Here is a 15720-nt window from a genome sequence, read left to right as displayed (position 1 = left end):
AATGCTAAGCCAGGATTCTTTACAAATTAGACTAAATTCTGCCAAAGTCCTCCTCTCGGCTATGCAGGATGAGCAGAAGGGATGGGGAAAGCACATGTATCTGATGCTTCGTTCTGGCTTGTCTAGGTATGTCCACATTAAGAATTAAGAATTTTAGACTGTAGCTATCTATTTTGGAAATACTCTATGACCTGTTTGTTTTTGTTTTTTAAATCAAGGACCCAGATTTTGTAGGCACAAACTGCGGGACTGCTTATATGTTAGCCTACCATTCACTAAACTGTCACTATGATGCCAAGGAGTGTGGTGGAGTCTCCTTCTTTGGAGGTCTTTAAGCAGAGGCTTGACAACCATATGTCAGGAGTGCTCTGATGGTGCTTCCTGCTTGGCAGGGGGTTGGGCTCGATGGCCCTTGTGGTCTATTCCAACTCTATGATTCTATGATGCCGACACAGAGCTGCTTGCCTAGCTGCACCTTTGGTTCATAGTACAAACAAGGAAGAAGGCATTCCCCTTCCTCCCACACCAACAGAATACAGGAAGGGCAGGAATTATGTTAGCTGTTAGAGGCTTCACTTAGAAAGAAGCTGTATTTGTTTTAGAGACCATTTTGCTGTGAGTCCTGGAAGACCTGCTCCCTGCCTTGTAGGCCCTTTTCTACCTGGCCTGGGAAGGCTGGGACTGGACTGACTCCAGCTACAAAAGCTGAGGCTGCTGAACAGACTCTTGGGCTGGACTATTGTTTAGGGTTTGTTGTTGCTGTTATTGATATTATTCTTTTTTGTATCTTTATTTTAGATCTTATTATGATTTGTGTGGAAATTGTTTCAATTTGGTTGTGTACTTGATTATTGTTTTTGTGTTATGTTTGCAATTATGTGATTTTTTCCCCATGTTGTAATCTGCCTTGAGCATGGTTTTAACTATGGAAAGGCAACATACGAATAAAATGATGGAAGGATGAAGGATCCATGCAAGTGCCAGTGGGTTTGCTTGTGCACAGCAGCATTCCCACAATGGTTTGCATGCACCAAACATTTCTTTTCTGCATTTGGGAAGCCCTACTGCAGATGGCAGCCTATTGCTGCTTGGGAAAATTCCCTGCATAAAACAACTGTGCTTTTATGCGAAATACAGTACATTTTATTTAATCCTTTCTACCCATTTCCAGAAGGCAGAAGTGCAACAGGCTGGGTCCATTCACCTGAAAAGGCTGAAGGTGATAATAGGTTCAAGATAGTTCTGTTTCATCTCTACATGTAGCCACTTTTAAGTGACTGAGGCTGTGACCCTATGCAGGCTTACAGGGAAGTGAACCCCACTGACCGACAAATTCTGAGTAAAGGTGCATAGAATTGTGCATTAATGTGTCCAAAGTCCAAGTGTTGGCATTTACAGCATATTTACAATTTCCTCAGCAAACGAAACTACAAAGTAGCTGGCAATCATTAAAATGAACATTTTCTCCCTCCACTCCCAGTGACATTTATTGTAGGATACATCTTGGGTGCTTAATACCATGAATATGTCGAGGGCAGTCTGGGCACTGTGGCATCAGATGCCTTCTTGTTCTGAATGCGCAGGAAGGTGCTTTATGAGTGTATAGATGCATGTTTGTAAAGCCCCTCTATGCAAGGAGTGACCTATGGAGATCTTTGCACATGTACATCAGGACACATGTAGTGCTTCATCCTGCATATTTTGAATGTGTGGACATTAGCAGTGGCACACAACCGCAAGAGGTGGGGAGTGGGGTTTCCTGCTTTCTTTCAACATGTGGAGTGAGTTGTCTGAACCTGCTGTTATATGCATTGTTTATAACATTACCCAGTTGCTTAAAGGGGCATCCCTTAAGTTGCATTGTGGGAAAACATCCATTTCGTTCTCTCTAACCCCATGCAGGATTAGTTAGTCATAATTAAGCAGTTTTGTTCAACATTACCTTTAGATCAGACACATCCCGGTAGCACTGTTCAGAGCGGGTGTGGTCTGACAGCTGCACATTCCAGAAGCAAGGAAGCTGGTACACAAGAAAGGGGTTCTGTTTGATGACTGCATTGAAGATGTCCTGCCAGACAAGAGAAGAAAAAAATTGCCACTTTGTAAAACACACACACAAAGTTTTCAGCCTTTGGAAAACAAGTAAATGTGCTGACATCTTTGTTGTTGTCGTCGTTGTAAAGACTAATGGATACTATGATGCTTCCCCAAAAGCCCACATAATCATACTTCAGACTTAACATTTCATGCATTATAAGATGCCAGGTGGCAGTTCAGTCCCAATAGCATTCAACAAAAAGGAAGGATGGAATGCAGACAACCTTCCTTTGAAGTCCTAGGTTGAATAGTGTCTCTTTTGGTCAAAGAATTTCAATCTAAACTCAATCTAAAGCTGTAGACCCGAAACAATATGCACTCTGGAGTAGTCCCAGTGGTTTTCAGCATACTGTTCTTAAGAAAATTGGCTTCAGAATGGCAGCCAAACTTGGCAGGAGTTTTAAAATGGACTTTGATAGGTTTTGAATCAGAACATTAATCGCTCCACATCTCTGCATCCCTTCTGCAAAATGGGGGGTAATGAGTCTTCTCTAACTCCCAGCTGTGCTGCGGAGGATAATATCCTTAATGTCTGTGAGGTGCTCAGATTGTATGGCAAGGGATGGAAGAGAGGGAGGTGGTTGCAATTGCTGGAGTCAGATGAAATCATAATGACTGTTTGCTGAACTGAGAATGACAAAACCAGTAGAGAAGGAAATAGTATTTCCAGGCTTCGTAGAAGCCTGTAGCCTTTTGTTTCAAAGGAAGAAAATGACATGCATCTCTTTAAAAAGAAAAATGTGCGTGCGCAGTAGTGGCGAATATGTTAGTTTTCTGAAATTACAGGATAAACAACCACCAACAGCATTCCTCAAATGCTCAAGAGCTAGTTCTCCATTTTTTAAAACCATCTTTTCTGTTTTAGTTGAACTGGGTAAAATAGACAACACTGGGGCTGCCAGTGCAAACCACCATTCCTCTCCATCCCCAGGATGCTCATTGGAATGAAGCAATGTCATGATGTAGTTCTGGGCCATTCTGTGGAGGTGGTGGAGAACAGCAACAGTAATAATAATAATAATAATAATAATAATAATAATAATAATATAATTTATTATTTATAACCCACCCATCTTGCTGGGTTTCCCCAGCCACTGGGAGGCTTCCAACAAAATATTAAAATACAATCGTCTGTCAAACATTAAAAGCTTCCCTAAACAGGGTTGCCTTCAGATGTCTCCTCTGAGCTCTGAAAAACTACATTTATACCCCACAAAAGGAAATCAAGAATCAGTGCCAGTGCCCCTAGATTTCATTCCTCCCATCTCCCATTGTGAACCAAAAATTAGCAACCAAAGACTTTCAGCGCAGCTCAGCACTGTCTTAGCAGGTAGCAAAATCATGAGATTTATGGAAAGCTTTCCTACATGACTAGTAGGCTGCCTTTGGCTTGACGGGTTAGAGCTGCATGGGTCTAAGTGCACAAGAGACATCTGGCTACCACAAGCTGTAAATGGCCCAGAAGTTGCTAACTTCTAGTAGGGCCTCCTCTCATATGTAACTCCCCAGCCCCTTTGATCTGTGCTCCATGATTGTCCTACAGGGTTGAGGATGGTAAGGGCAATGGGTTTGGCTTTTTCCATAATGACATTCATTCTGCATGGAAAGCTCTCCATGGCAAGGTTCAATTTGTTGCTGACTGGTTTTGGCTTCTTCAGAATGTTTTCTGTGCAGGCTGATTGGCCTTGTCTTGTTTTTAACACAATGCATGGCTTCCAATTACAGGTTTTTAAAATCCAGTGTTTTTCATTGTAGAGGTGCCATGGATCTGCAAACTTCTATTTCATTTGTAAGCCGTTTCAAGATTCAAGTGAACGGCTGAAAATATGGCACATAAGTAGGTAAATAAACCACAGAGCCTCCACATGTACAATACTCATTTTGAAAGTTCTCACTCTGAACACCTGCAGTCTGACCAAGGATATGATTCTTGAAAGCTCACTTCTAGTATTTATTTATTTTTATAACTATGTTGATCCAATGAAGGGTACTTATTCATTTATTTGATGTTTACAAGCAACCCCACCATCCTGGAAAGTTTTGTACTTTTTCCATGCTTCTATGCACCTACCGTATTTTTCGTCCCATAGGACGCTCCGTCCCATAGGACGCACCTAGTTTTTTTGGGGGGAAATAAAGGAAATCCCCCCCTTTATTCCCCCCCCCAAACCAGGTTGGGGAAACCAAACCAGGTCGGGGAACAGCGGGATGGTGGCGTTGCGCCTCCCCGCTGTCCCCCGAGCTTGTGGGGCTGGCCGATGTCTGCCCGGCGCGCGGGGCGCTCTGCTTCAGGGTGCCCGCGCGCCGGACAGCAGGCTGCTTTCTGCAGCCTAGGGAGCCCTGCAGGAACTCCCTATAGGGCGAAAAATACAGTAATTCCCAACATGTTTCCAGGGGAATCTTTGCAGCAATCATCATTGGCTAGGAAAGTTGTGTCAATTTTCTCTCTCCCCACCCCTTACTTACTCTCAGGAGCAACCTTGAACTGCACACTCACCTGGTCAGCCAATGAGGTGGAGAGCATGCTCATCAGCTCTCTTTCAGCGGTGAGCCTCCACATCTGCTCCCACTTCATCTTGCGCAATTTATCCAGAAGTAGCAGAATGACCCCTGGAATCAACAACAGCAACAACAATAAATGCAAAGAAAAGAAAATGAAAACAGGGAAAGCAAAGGCTTTCATATTTCAGTGCTGCACTGGGGTAATTATTATTATTATTATTATTATTATTATTATTATTATTATTATTTATTTGTACCCCGCCCATCTGGCTGGGTTTCCCCAGCCACTCTGGGCAGCTTCCAACAAAGACCAAAAATACACTAAGGTGTCACACATTAAAAACTTTCCTGAACAGGCTGCCTTCAGATCTCTTCTGAATGTTAGGTAGTTGTTTATCTCTTTGACATCTGATGGGAGGGCGTTCCACAGGGCGGGTGCCACTACTGAGAAGGCCCTCTGCCTGGTTCCCTGTAGCTTTGCTTCTCGCAGTGAGGGAACCGCCAGAAAGCCCTCGGTGCTGGACCTCAGCGTCTGGGCAGAACGATGGGGGTGGAGATGCTCCTTTGGGTATACTGGGCCGAGGTCGTTTAGGGCTTTAAAGGTCAACACCAACACTTTGAATTGTGTTAAAAGCAAGCACTTTCTTTAAAAATGGGAACCAGCCCATCATTTTGCAGAAAACAATGAACAGAGGAAGAGAAAGAAACTATCCTGATCAGAACACAACCAGTTTTATTGCTGTTGTTTTGTTTTTAAAAAATAAAGAATTAGCTTAATAATTGTGAAACTTTGGACCAAACTTGTTAAGTTAAAGACACTGTTTGCCAATGTATGTGTTTCCTTTTAAAAGAAGCAGGAGAGGGGTAGGAGCTACTAACTGCCATGGACTGGCTGGATGCAGAAAAGTGGTGGGAAGCACCATTGGGGGAACCCCCAGGGGAAGACCTCAGAGCCAGGAGTTGGTGGTGGGATGATGATCAAGGGTTAGAGAGAGAAGAAGGAGCAGACTGGGAGGAGGAGATGCTGACAGAAGAGGTAACAGGCTGTGGCAGAGAGCAGTTCAGACTCTGAGGCAGAAGTGGGCACTGGAGAGGAGTAGGGTCAGGAGGCAGAGAGACAGGCTGCTGAAGAAGCCGGGGAGTCTCCCCTTCTGGCTGAGACCAGCTCTGCTCCCCTCCCCACTGGTGTCCTAGAAGACGCAGAGAAATGAAACGGGCAGAGCAGAGGGGGGTTGTGTGCAGGCACTGCCTGAGACTGTGTGGGAAGGACCCTGGAGAGGAGGACTCCTAGTGGGCACTGGGAAGGTTGGGACCTTCAGTCCTCACAACTGCTTCATTGGGGTAAGACCTCCTAGAAAGAGTTGCTGAGACCACTGGGCTGGAGCTGTGGTTTGTTTCCTTGAATAAAGAGTTAATTTCACTGGCACCATGGGTGGTTGTTGTTGTGTTGTTGTTTTTTGCAGCTGACATATATATGACTCCGGCTCCTGACATTAACCATTTCCCCCTGCACAGGACTGATCCCAAAACATTTTCCTGCTTGAGACAGAGCACTTAACGACATTCCTGCCCCCTGCCACTCAAGTCAAAGTGCCAAGGCCAGAGAGGGGTTGTTTTGGCAGCTGAAGCAGGAAATCCCACAAATGCCTTCCCCCCTGACAGCATGACTGCAATAATGATCAATTAAACAAGTTACAATTTGCTGTTATTTCATGACAATTGGCAGAGGTTTGGCCCAATGGTAGGGCTGACCCCCCCACACCATTGTCCCAGTGAAAACCCCCAAATTCAAAGCTCCAACTTGCCTCCAAAATGAAGCTGTCACTAAGCAACCGACTTCCTCTTCCTCTCCACTTATCACCCCCATTGCAAAGGCTTTCGAGAATGAAGCACCTTCCCATTGCATTATTATTATTATTATTCATTACTATTATTTATTAAATTTATATGCCGCCCTGTATCCAGAGGCCTCAGGGTGGTTCACAAAAAAGATCAACATAAAAACCACAATATGAAGTGCACATGAGGACAAACTGAGAAGACTAAAGTAGTTAAAATCTATTATGGTAGACTGCTGCAGTGATGACAGGGTTAACACAGAAATCAGCATGCAAAACAGGCTGCAGTCTATTCATTATACTCCAGTGGGTCTCCTCCCTCCCAGCTGTTCCGTATGTAACTGAAAACCAAACTTCAAAAAGCAGTGGATGAAGGTGATGTAGTACAAACCCTGTATCTGCTTTCAGTGAAACCTTTAAGATAGAGTCTCAGGGGACTGCCTCAATAAGAAATACCAGTGGACATAGATAAGAACCTCATTTTGGGGAACTGCTTGTAAGTTGCTAAACAAAAAATGGTCCTGATAATGGCAGCCTCTAATGCAAGCAGGAACCGTCTAGAGGGATCAGCGATAGGCCCTCTCTCGCTTAACATCCTCATTACTGCAACAAAGGAGCGATAAGAAACAGAATATAGTTAAACTTGGAGATGCCGTAAAATTAACACATCAGGATAATAACCAAGGAGCAAGACAGGGGCTATAAGCTGCAATCACCTGCAATAGGTGAAATACCAAGGGTAGGGGGTGGAGAACAAAAGCAGAAACCAAAGGGGAATGCTAAATAAACAACTCCTGCTGAAAAGGGCAGAAGACATCCAGAAAGGGTAAGTGTGACTTAAGACAATCAAAAAGGCTTCCTGGGTAGGTTGTAAAATTATATTCACAGGAACTTATTGCAATCTCCATTTCATGTCCTGTCTCAAACTACATTGATTAAGAAATATGTATTCTGAACCAGCCAATCCACTGGCTGGGTGAACCACAGGTGGTTTTTACAGAGCAATCCTAGACATGTATACTTGGAGGTATGCCCTATTCAGTTCAGTGTGACTTACTCCTCCGTAAATGTGCACAGGATTGCAGCCTTATTGACTCATCCTATTGCTAAAAGTTAAGGTGTTGTTGTTCGCTCATTTTTTTATTATAAAGATTGACATCTAGTATGGCAGATTTTTTTTTTTTTGTCCAGGAGAGAAAAATGTTCCCAAAATTGGGGGAGAAAGGTTATGGATTTAACCTGGCACTACTACTCAACCAGAATCTATTGCCAACAGAAGAATTTGTACAATAAAAAAGTGCATTTAAGTCACCTCCCCAAGTGCATTTGAATGACATTTTTCACAATGATCCATCTGGTATTGAAGCGTTCCATTATATCCTCTTTGCTTTCCTGCTGCAAGAAGTCATCAGAGGAGGAAAAGGTCATCACCGTGCCCAAAATCTGTCCTGATGAAATTCTAGCCAACCTCTTTTCTAACTGGCACAACTGATTTTCTTTTTTCCCTTTTTAATCCCCTGAAACATTTGCCTGGAAAAAAGAGCTTTAATCCTGTCAGGCGTTTGCGTGTGTGAGTGAGAAAAAGTATTTGTGACCACGAATACCACCAAGGAATGATTGGCTGAGGCTGAAGGTCATTGTAAAGTGGAATCCTCCCACCATAGATAGATAGATAGATAGATAGATAGATAGATAGATAGATAGATTAGATAGATTATATAGTTAAGTAACAACTCCCCTCCCTGTTGTGGATTACCTCCAGACAGCAAGAACTTTGGTTATAAGAATAAGGTTTAGAGAGAGGAATAAAATAAACCATCCCTCACTCAGACCCTTAGGATGTGTAAAACTGGTTTTACATTTACATTTGAATAACAGGAAATATGATCTAATAAATACTTATTTAAGAGAGTGCTGTGGGGGTGGCATTTATTGTTATTTCCCCCCTCTGCTTCTCCATTCTGCTCCCAGGCTGGCAGATTATGGTGTCACAACTAAAGAGATTAAGGGGTTATCAACAGTGGCAGCTGAGAGGCAAAGACTGGAAGGAGACCAAACACAAAGGCTGAAAAATGCAACACTATAAGATATTTGACTCAAGAGCATCTAAAACAATTTCAGAATCATTATTACTATTACACGTGGGTGGCGCTGTGGGTAAAACCTCAGTGCCTAGGACTTGCTGATCGTATGGTCGGCGGTTCGAATCCCCGCAGCGGGATGAGCTCCCGTCGTTCGGTCCCAGCTCCTGCCCACCTAGCAGTTCGAAAGCACTCTTAAGTGCAAGTAGATAAATAGGTACCGCTTAATTGTGGGAAGGTAAACGGCGTTTCCGTGTGCTGCACTGGTGCTGGCTCGCCAGCTGCAGCTTCGTCACGCTGGCCATGTGACCCGGAAGTGTCTTCGGACGGCGCCGGCTCATGGCCTCTAGAGCGAGATGAGCACGCAACCCTAGAGTCGGACACGACTGGCCCGTACGGGCAGGGGTACCTTTACCTTTATTACTACACAGTGGCATGGACATTCATTTAAAATCATCCTGGAATGGAAGTGTAAATGATCCCCACTCTTAATACAAAGAAAGGATATTTTTGAAAATATTACTGAACCATCCAGGGTTTGAACACCAAAAAAGACAGAGATGCAATAAAGGGCAGCTCAGCCTGTTGCAGTTTGCAATGTTTACTTCTAAGAAGGGCACAATTTCTATCAGTGTTAGCAAGATGAAGGAGTGTATGCCACGGGGATGAATTTATTCTATTCATTTCATATTAGCAGCATCAAAAAAGGCCCCCCAAAACTGAAGTAGGCAATAAAGGAATTTTTGCTTTCTAGAAGCCAGGGCTCAAACTGGCATTCTCTCCAAGATTCATGACCCTCACATTCGTTAAGAACTGCATTCAGCTGTGGGAGTGTATGTAACAAGAGAGTTGCCTCACAAAGTCCTTCCTTCCCCCAGAGTCATGCTGAGTGCAATTCAGGCTAGATTCAAGATGACAAACAGCAGAATGCAGGGCAGAAAGGGATTTGTCCTCATCTGTTTGTGCTGGGGGAGAGAGAGATGGGAGGTGGGAGAACAGGGGAAATCAAAGGATTTTTCCCCTTCCTTGGACATCTGGCTCCAGTTGCGATCCTTTCATCTTCCAATGACAGCATAGCAGCATATTTTCCCTTATTCTCCCACCCAGAAGGAAAAGGGGGAAAGTTTGCCAGCACATAAGCACAAAAGAGTGAAAGGCAGATACAAGCAGATCTTCTTGAATTATCAGGGTGACAACTAGTCAGACAAGACTCATCTAACAAATAAGTAGCAATGTTATAAAGGCATGGAGGTCTCCTGTAATTCATGTTCAGGCCTGTTGCTTGGGGCTATGGAAATGTAGTTACTTAGAGACACTCTGCTTTTAAAAAAATCTTTCTGTTTCTTGGCTCACTCTCCCAGCCTATTTTAGGAATGACATTAGTATTAGTCTCACCAGTGTGAAAGGCAGGAAAAGGTCTTGCCCATCCTCAGATATCAACCCAACCCTTAACAAAATAAAATAGATCATTTTGCTTTTCGTATCACAGACTGTGCCTACATTTTCCACCTAGAGGAGAACTGAATGGGCTTCTTTATCACTGCAAATCAAAACTGAATTAGTGCCCCAATCCAAAGTTCTCAAAAGAAGCTATAACAGACCCAAAGGACAGTTGTTTGTGTTACAAACCTACCTAGGAGCTGTAAATGTTTACCCCTGTGAATGAATTATACCTTTTGGGGATTCAGCCCCTAGTGGATGTTGCTGCAGCTGAAGAACTAAGCAGATTCAATGAGTTTCTATCAGAAATCTAGAATCTACTGTATGCTTTTGTTTTACTGCTGATCTGTTGATTGTAATGGATCTATTGATCTCAGTGAGAGCGAGCTGCTGCCTTCATGCCCTGCTTGTGGGCTTCACATAGGCATCTGGCTGGTGACTGTATGAAATACGAAGCTGGACTAGCTAGGTCTTTAGTCTGATGCAGCAGGATACTTCTTATGCTTTCACTTAAGCTCTCTCTTGCTCTCATCTCTGCCCCCATCTATTATGTAGGGATATTATTATTTAATCAATGTAGGGAAGCAACATGGGCAAAGGGGATGAAAGCATTCAGTAAGTGAGAACCATTGCCACTACTACCGCTACTACTATGTAGTTTCATGGAATCCCCATTATCTATTATAGGGCTTTTGTTCAGTTTAGTCACCAGGACAGCAACGCTTGGCTTTGATGTGCAATTCTTCTGTCTGGGCTAAAATTACTGATGAGAGGCCTCCCATCACTAGAAAGGGAAGAGCACTCCTGAGATTGGAGCAGCATAATTAGTCATATTCTTTGGTTCTTACTTCAAAACGTATGCTTCCTTCAGTGTCCACAGCAGGATGGAGAGAAACAGGAATTCTTTTGTACAAGCAATTTAGAGTGCAACATACACATCTCCATACATTTATGCTCTGATAATGGGGTCTTAAATCAAACTACAGTGGCATTATTTCCTCATTTAAAAGCGGGAATTGAGACGTGTCCTCCTCCTTAATGGGATTACTTTATATTCTTCAGAAAAAAACAAGGAATGCCAAGAAGTGAACCAGAGCAACAAACCAGTTATTAACAAAGCTTAAGGTAAAAGGGCCCCAGTGCTTATTGCTTCAAATAAACGAGGCATTATTGTGTTCTAGATCAGGGATGGTGAAATTTGTTTTCTTGGGTGTTGCTCTATGCTCCAGACAATGGTCTGGGAGCCAGAAGTGTACAGTGGTACAGAAGTGTACACAGGTTACGTACTTTATTCGTTCCGGAGGTCTGTTCTTAACCTGAAACTGTTCTTAACCTGAAGCACCACTTTAGCTAATGGGGCCTCCCGCTGCTGCTGCACCGCCGCCGCCCGATTTCTGTTCTCATCCTTAAGCAAACTTCTTAACCTGAGGTACTATTTCTGTAACCTGAAGCGTATGTAACCTGAAGCGTATGTAACCCGAGGTACCACTGTACAGTGGTACCTCAGGTTACAAACTTAATTCATTCCAGAGGTCCATTCTTAACCCAACACCATTCTTAACCTGAGGCACACTTTCACTAATGGGGCCTCCCGCTACCGCAGCGCGATTTCTATTCTCATCCTGGGGCAAAGTTCTCAACCCGAGGTACTACTTCTGGGTTAGCGGAGTTTGTAACTCGAAGTGTTTGTAACCTGAAGTGTTTGTAACCCAAGATACCACTGTCCTTTATTAAACAAACTGGCATTCTCATAAGTGGCCATGTCTCCCTTTCTTACAACCTGGAGTCATTATATATTTTCCTTAATGAAACAGTAGGAAAGGTTTTTTATGTCTCATTGATTTAGCTGGAAAAGTTCCTTAGGGGGACACAATCTGGCCTATGGCTGTCTAGCTGGCCACCTTTCTTGTAAATAATTTAGCTACACGAGTAATTACATTAACTGCTAAAAAACAACAACGGTTGCCATGTCAGCTTTCCCCAACCTGGAAACCTCCAAACGTCATGGACTACAGCTCCCATCATTTCTGACCATTGGCCACGCTGGCTGGGACTGATGGGAGTTGTAGTTCAAAACATCTGGAGAGTACCAGGTTAGAGAAGGCTGCAATACATATGAGAATGTTAGAAAGAGATGACTAATTTATCCACTGCAATGCCAATTAACTCACTGTAGGTCTATTTTTTTTCAGAGTAAAAAGGTAAAGGTACCCCTGCCTGTCAGGGCCAGTCGTGTCCGACTATAGGGTTGTGCGCCCATCTCACTTAAGAGGCCGGGGGCCAGCGCTGTCCGGAGACACTTCCAGGTCACGTGGCCAGTGTGACGAAGCTGCTCTGGCGAGCCGGCACCAGCACAGCACATGGAAACGCCGTTTATCTTCCCGCTATAAAGCCTTACCTATTTATCTACTTGCACTTAGGGGTGCTTTCGAACTGCTAGGTGGGCAGGAGCTGGGACCGAAAGACGGGAGCTCACCCCGCCGCGGGGATTTGAACCGCCGACCATGCGATCGGCAAGCCCTAGGCGCTGAGGTTTTACCCACAGCGCCACCCGCGTCCCTTTTTTCAGAGTAGGCAATGGCTATTCCATATTTAATGGTCATAGAATCATTGAATTGTAGAGTTGGAAGGGACACCTAGGGTCATCTAGTCCAACCTCCTGCAATGCCAGAATTAAATGAATTCCTCCTGGACTTCCATCCCTAAAGTGTCAGACACATTGCATAAACTAGTATAAGCTGATAATGAGATTTGGGGAGGATGGGGAGGGGAACCTGAAGTTCGCTTGCTGAGTTGGGGCATCTAATATGTAAATGTTGTCAGTGGCTCATGACAAACATTATGAGAGGAAGCAGACATTAAAAAGCTCAACTGCTTCATTAGTGTTCCACTGCTGTCAAAATGCATAAAGCTTTCTTCTCAAAGCAAAGTTGATCATCACATTGTCCTGATGTACTCAGACCTCTGTTAAGTTCCATATATTCACCAGCATTTAAAAACAAATCAAAATCAATTAAGTTTTGTGCACAAGCCTATGTGTCAGAAATATGCATGCATACATGCCATGGTATACAAATGAAAAGAGGTTTCAGAAAGGCCATTAGAATGGATTCATTAAACAAAGATGTGTATTGTTTAATTACTGCAATAGGGATCTTCAGCTATCACTGCCACTTCCACAGTTGCTCTTGCCTGCCTATAGACCTATAATCTGATCTATTCCACTAGTGGAAACTACAATGGCATAAATAGAGCCTAGGGCAGAGGTCCATAGAAGATCAAACTGCCTTTTGATGAAGCAGCACACTGTGTCTTAGTGGAATATTGGCTCAAATACTACAAGTAAAGAGCGGCTGTCAGTGGATTTTGACTTCAACCTGGTTTTTTTCTGAGATAAAAGACAGCTAATGATGTGTGCCATCCTGTGAAATTTTAATTCCAGTCAAGAATCTAGCTTTCGAGCTCTCCAGAACTCTCTGTTATGCTAGACATTAAACATGGCTGGAGAGAATGGGGTGGAGAAAAAAGCTTGGCAGGTGGCGAATCCATGAGTCTGCATTGGGTAAGTTCTAGCCTGCGCAATTGTATCTAAATTATATATTTCATCAATTTAAATCCCCAAATCCATTATTAAGGCAATACCTGTGTCACAAAATAGCATGCAAGCCTTCAAACCCACCAGAACACCATCTAACTAGAGAGAGAGAAAAACAATGGCTGGCAGTGAATCCATGAATGTGTAGTCTGCCCTGGGACTAATATTATGGTTTTGCTGGGGCCCTGAGGCAAAGCATTAATGAGAGCAAAAGCAAGGGCAGTTTTCCTTGGGGAAGTTTTGTAAACTGTTAAATTCATTTAATTGTGCTGATCTGACTTCACTCATGCTTTATTGAAGAGGCAAATAGTGCTGCCTTCCTCCTTCCTTCCTTCCTTCCTTCCTTCCTTCCTTCCTTCCTTCTCTATTTCTCCAGTAACCATTAGGGTTGACAGTTTCTTTAAAGCTTACTTTTCCATTCTAGTCTAAATAGTTCCAGAGCTTGGTCCATTTGCTTCTCCATTATGGCACCATGATTGATTTGCCTGTGGCTTTCATCTTTCCTCTGCCATTTTCTAGAGATTTCTCCCCCCCCCCCCCCGGCCACCAGTTGTGTTATTTGACAGCTGCTCTAATTTACTGAGCCGGTATCTGATAAGACTTGAGTTTCCTTCACTATTTCTTTACCTTCCTCAAGAGATTTATGTCTTTGTTCTCCTCCGGGAGCATTGAGTCAAATAATACATTTCAATTTTTACTGGATTTCTTTATGGCAGGGTATGCTGACTCTGTCAATAATCCATCCTTCGCTGTCTTCAAGAGGTTGAGTGTCTCACTCAATGACCTCTTGTTCCACATTTTTGAAAAATGTTGTTCCATTTACGGCAACCTCCTATCCAATCTTCTTTCCTTTCACCGGCTTTCCATTCACCTCTCCACCCACTTTTTAGATTCTCCTAATCATACAAGCTGAAAAAGGGTGAGGTTTAATAGATCTGTCAGATACAACTGAAAAAGTAGAAGTATGAGTAGACTAAGATCTATAAGAATGATAATGCATGGGTATGTAAATTTGCAAACACAGAAGAACCACTATTCAAAGTGCACATCAACTATTCTAACATGCAGTGAAGATGCTGCACACAAAAGTACTTAGACACAAAGGTCCAATTTGCTTGAATCTTCTTCTTTTCCTTAAATGAGATATTACACAAATGGGGCCTCTATGGCTACACTTTACCCTATGTGCAATGGTGCATGCCAGTTCCTCTGCCATGGGAAAAATACTGTTGACCAGCTATGGGAGCCAGTGTGGTGTAGTGGTTAAGAGCGGTAGACTCATAATCTGGTGAACTGGGTTCGCGTCTCCGCTCCTCCACATGCAGCTGCTGGGTGACCTTGGGCTAGTCAGACTTCTCTGAAGTCTCTCAGCCCCACTCACCTCACAGAGTGTTTGTTGTGGGGGAGGAAGTGAAAGGAGAACGTTAGCTGCTTTGAGACTCCTTAGGGTAGCGATAAAGCGGGATATCAAATCCAAACTCTTCTTCTCTTCTATGTGAATGGGCCCAGCAATGAAGGGACATGTGTCCATCAACCTGTGATAATCTTATTTTTATATATTTTACCATTGTTCAGAATACCAGCTACAGAACTGGAAGGAAGCAAAGTCGTTCTAGTTCAATTACCTTGTCCAAATGTAGCACACCACCCATCACCCAATGCTGCCTATACAATCCTTATCATAACATGATGCAATCAGAAAGTAAATGATGTTCAGCAAATTTGCCCCTTGCGTCAGACTTCTCTGTCCCCACCTGCTGCTGGCAACTTCTAGATTAGGCTTCCCTAACCAGGTGCCCTCCAGATGTTCTAGGCCACCATTTCCATCACCCTGGCAGTTAGCAATGTTGGCTGGGGGTGATGTCTAAAACATCTGGAGGCGGCCAGGTTGGTGAAGGATGTTCTAGGTCTACTAGTCACCCACAACCACTCCAGATCATGGATTTGAATCTGGCTCTCCCTATATTAAGACCAGCACTCTAGCCTGCTACTAGGAAGATCACTGTGATTGAGAAGATCAGTTTAATATGCTCAAGAAGTAGGTGCTACTTTCTTTTTCCTTTGTGCAATGAGTGTGGTGCTATTGCAAAGTAACAGAGGAAGCAAACCTTGGCTTGAGTGGGCCGACTTGCATAGGCATGGGATTGAACAGTAACTTCAGAAGCCA

The 15720-nt window shown here is 43.5% G+C and overlaps 1 protein-coding gene across 2 annotated transcripts in view; it reads right to left on the bottom strand.

The window, feature by feature from the left end:
- Positions 1–15720, bottom strand: part of LARGE1 (LARGE xylosyl- and glucuronyltransferase 1) — a 309421-nt gene that overhangs the window by 49564 nt on the left and 244137 nt on the right. For both annotated transcript variants that reach the window (XM_028745321.2, XM_077935011.1), the window contains 2 exons: positions 4595–4707; positions 1943–2068 (listed from right to left, as the gene is read on the bottom strand). In XM_028745321.2, coding sequence (XP_028601154.1) covers positions 1943–2068; positions 4595–4707 — 239 coding nt within the window. The remainder of the gene's footprint in view (positions 1–1942; positions 2069–4594; positions 4708–15720) is intronic.

Source organism: Podarcis muralis, chromosome 10, assembly GCF_964188315.1.
Source record: "Podarcis muralis chromosome 10, rPodMur119.hap1.1, whole genome shotgun sequence".
Classification (NCBI taxonomy): domain Eukaryota; kingdom Metazoa; phylum Chordata; class Lepidosauria; order Squamata; family Lacertidae; genus Podarcis; species Podarcis muralis.
Note: the sequence above shows the minus strand (reverse complement) of the source record. Positions and strands in the feature narration are given on the sequence as shown.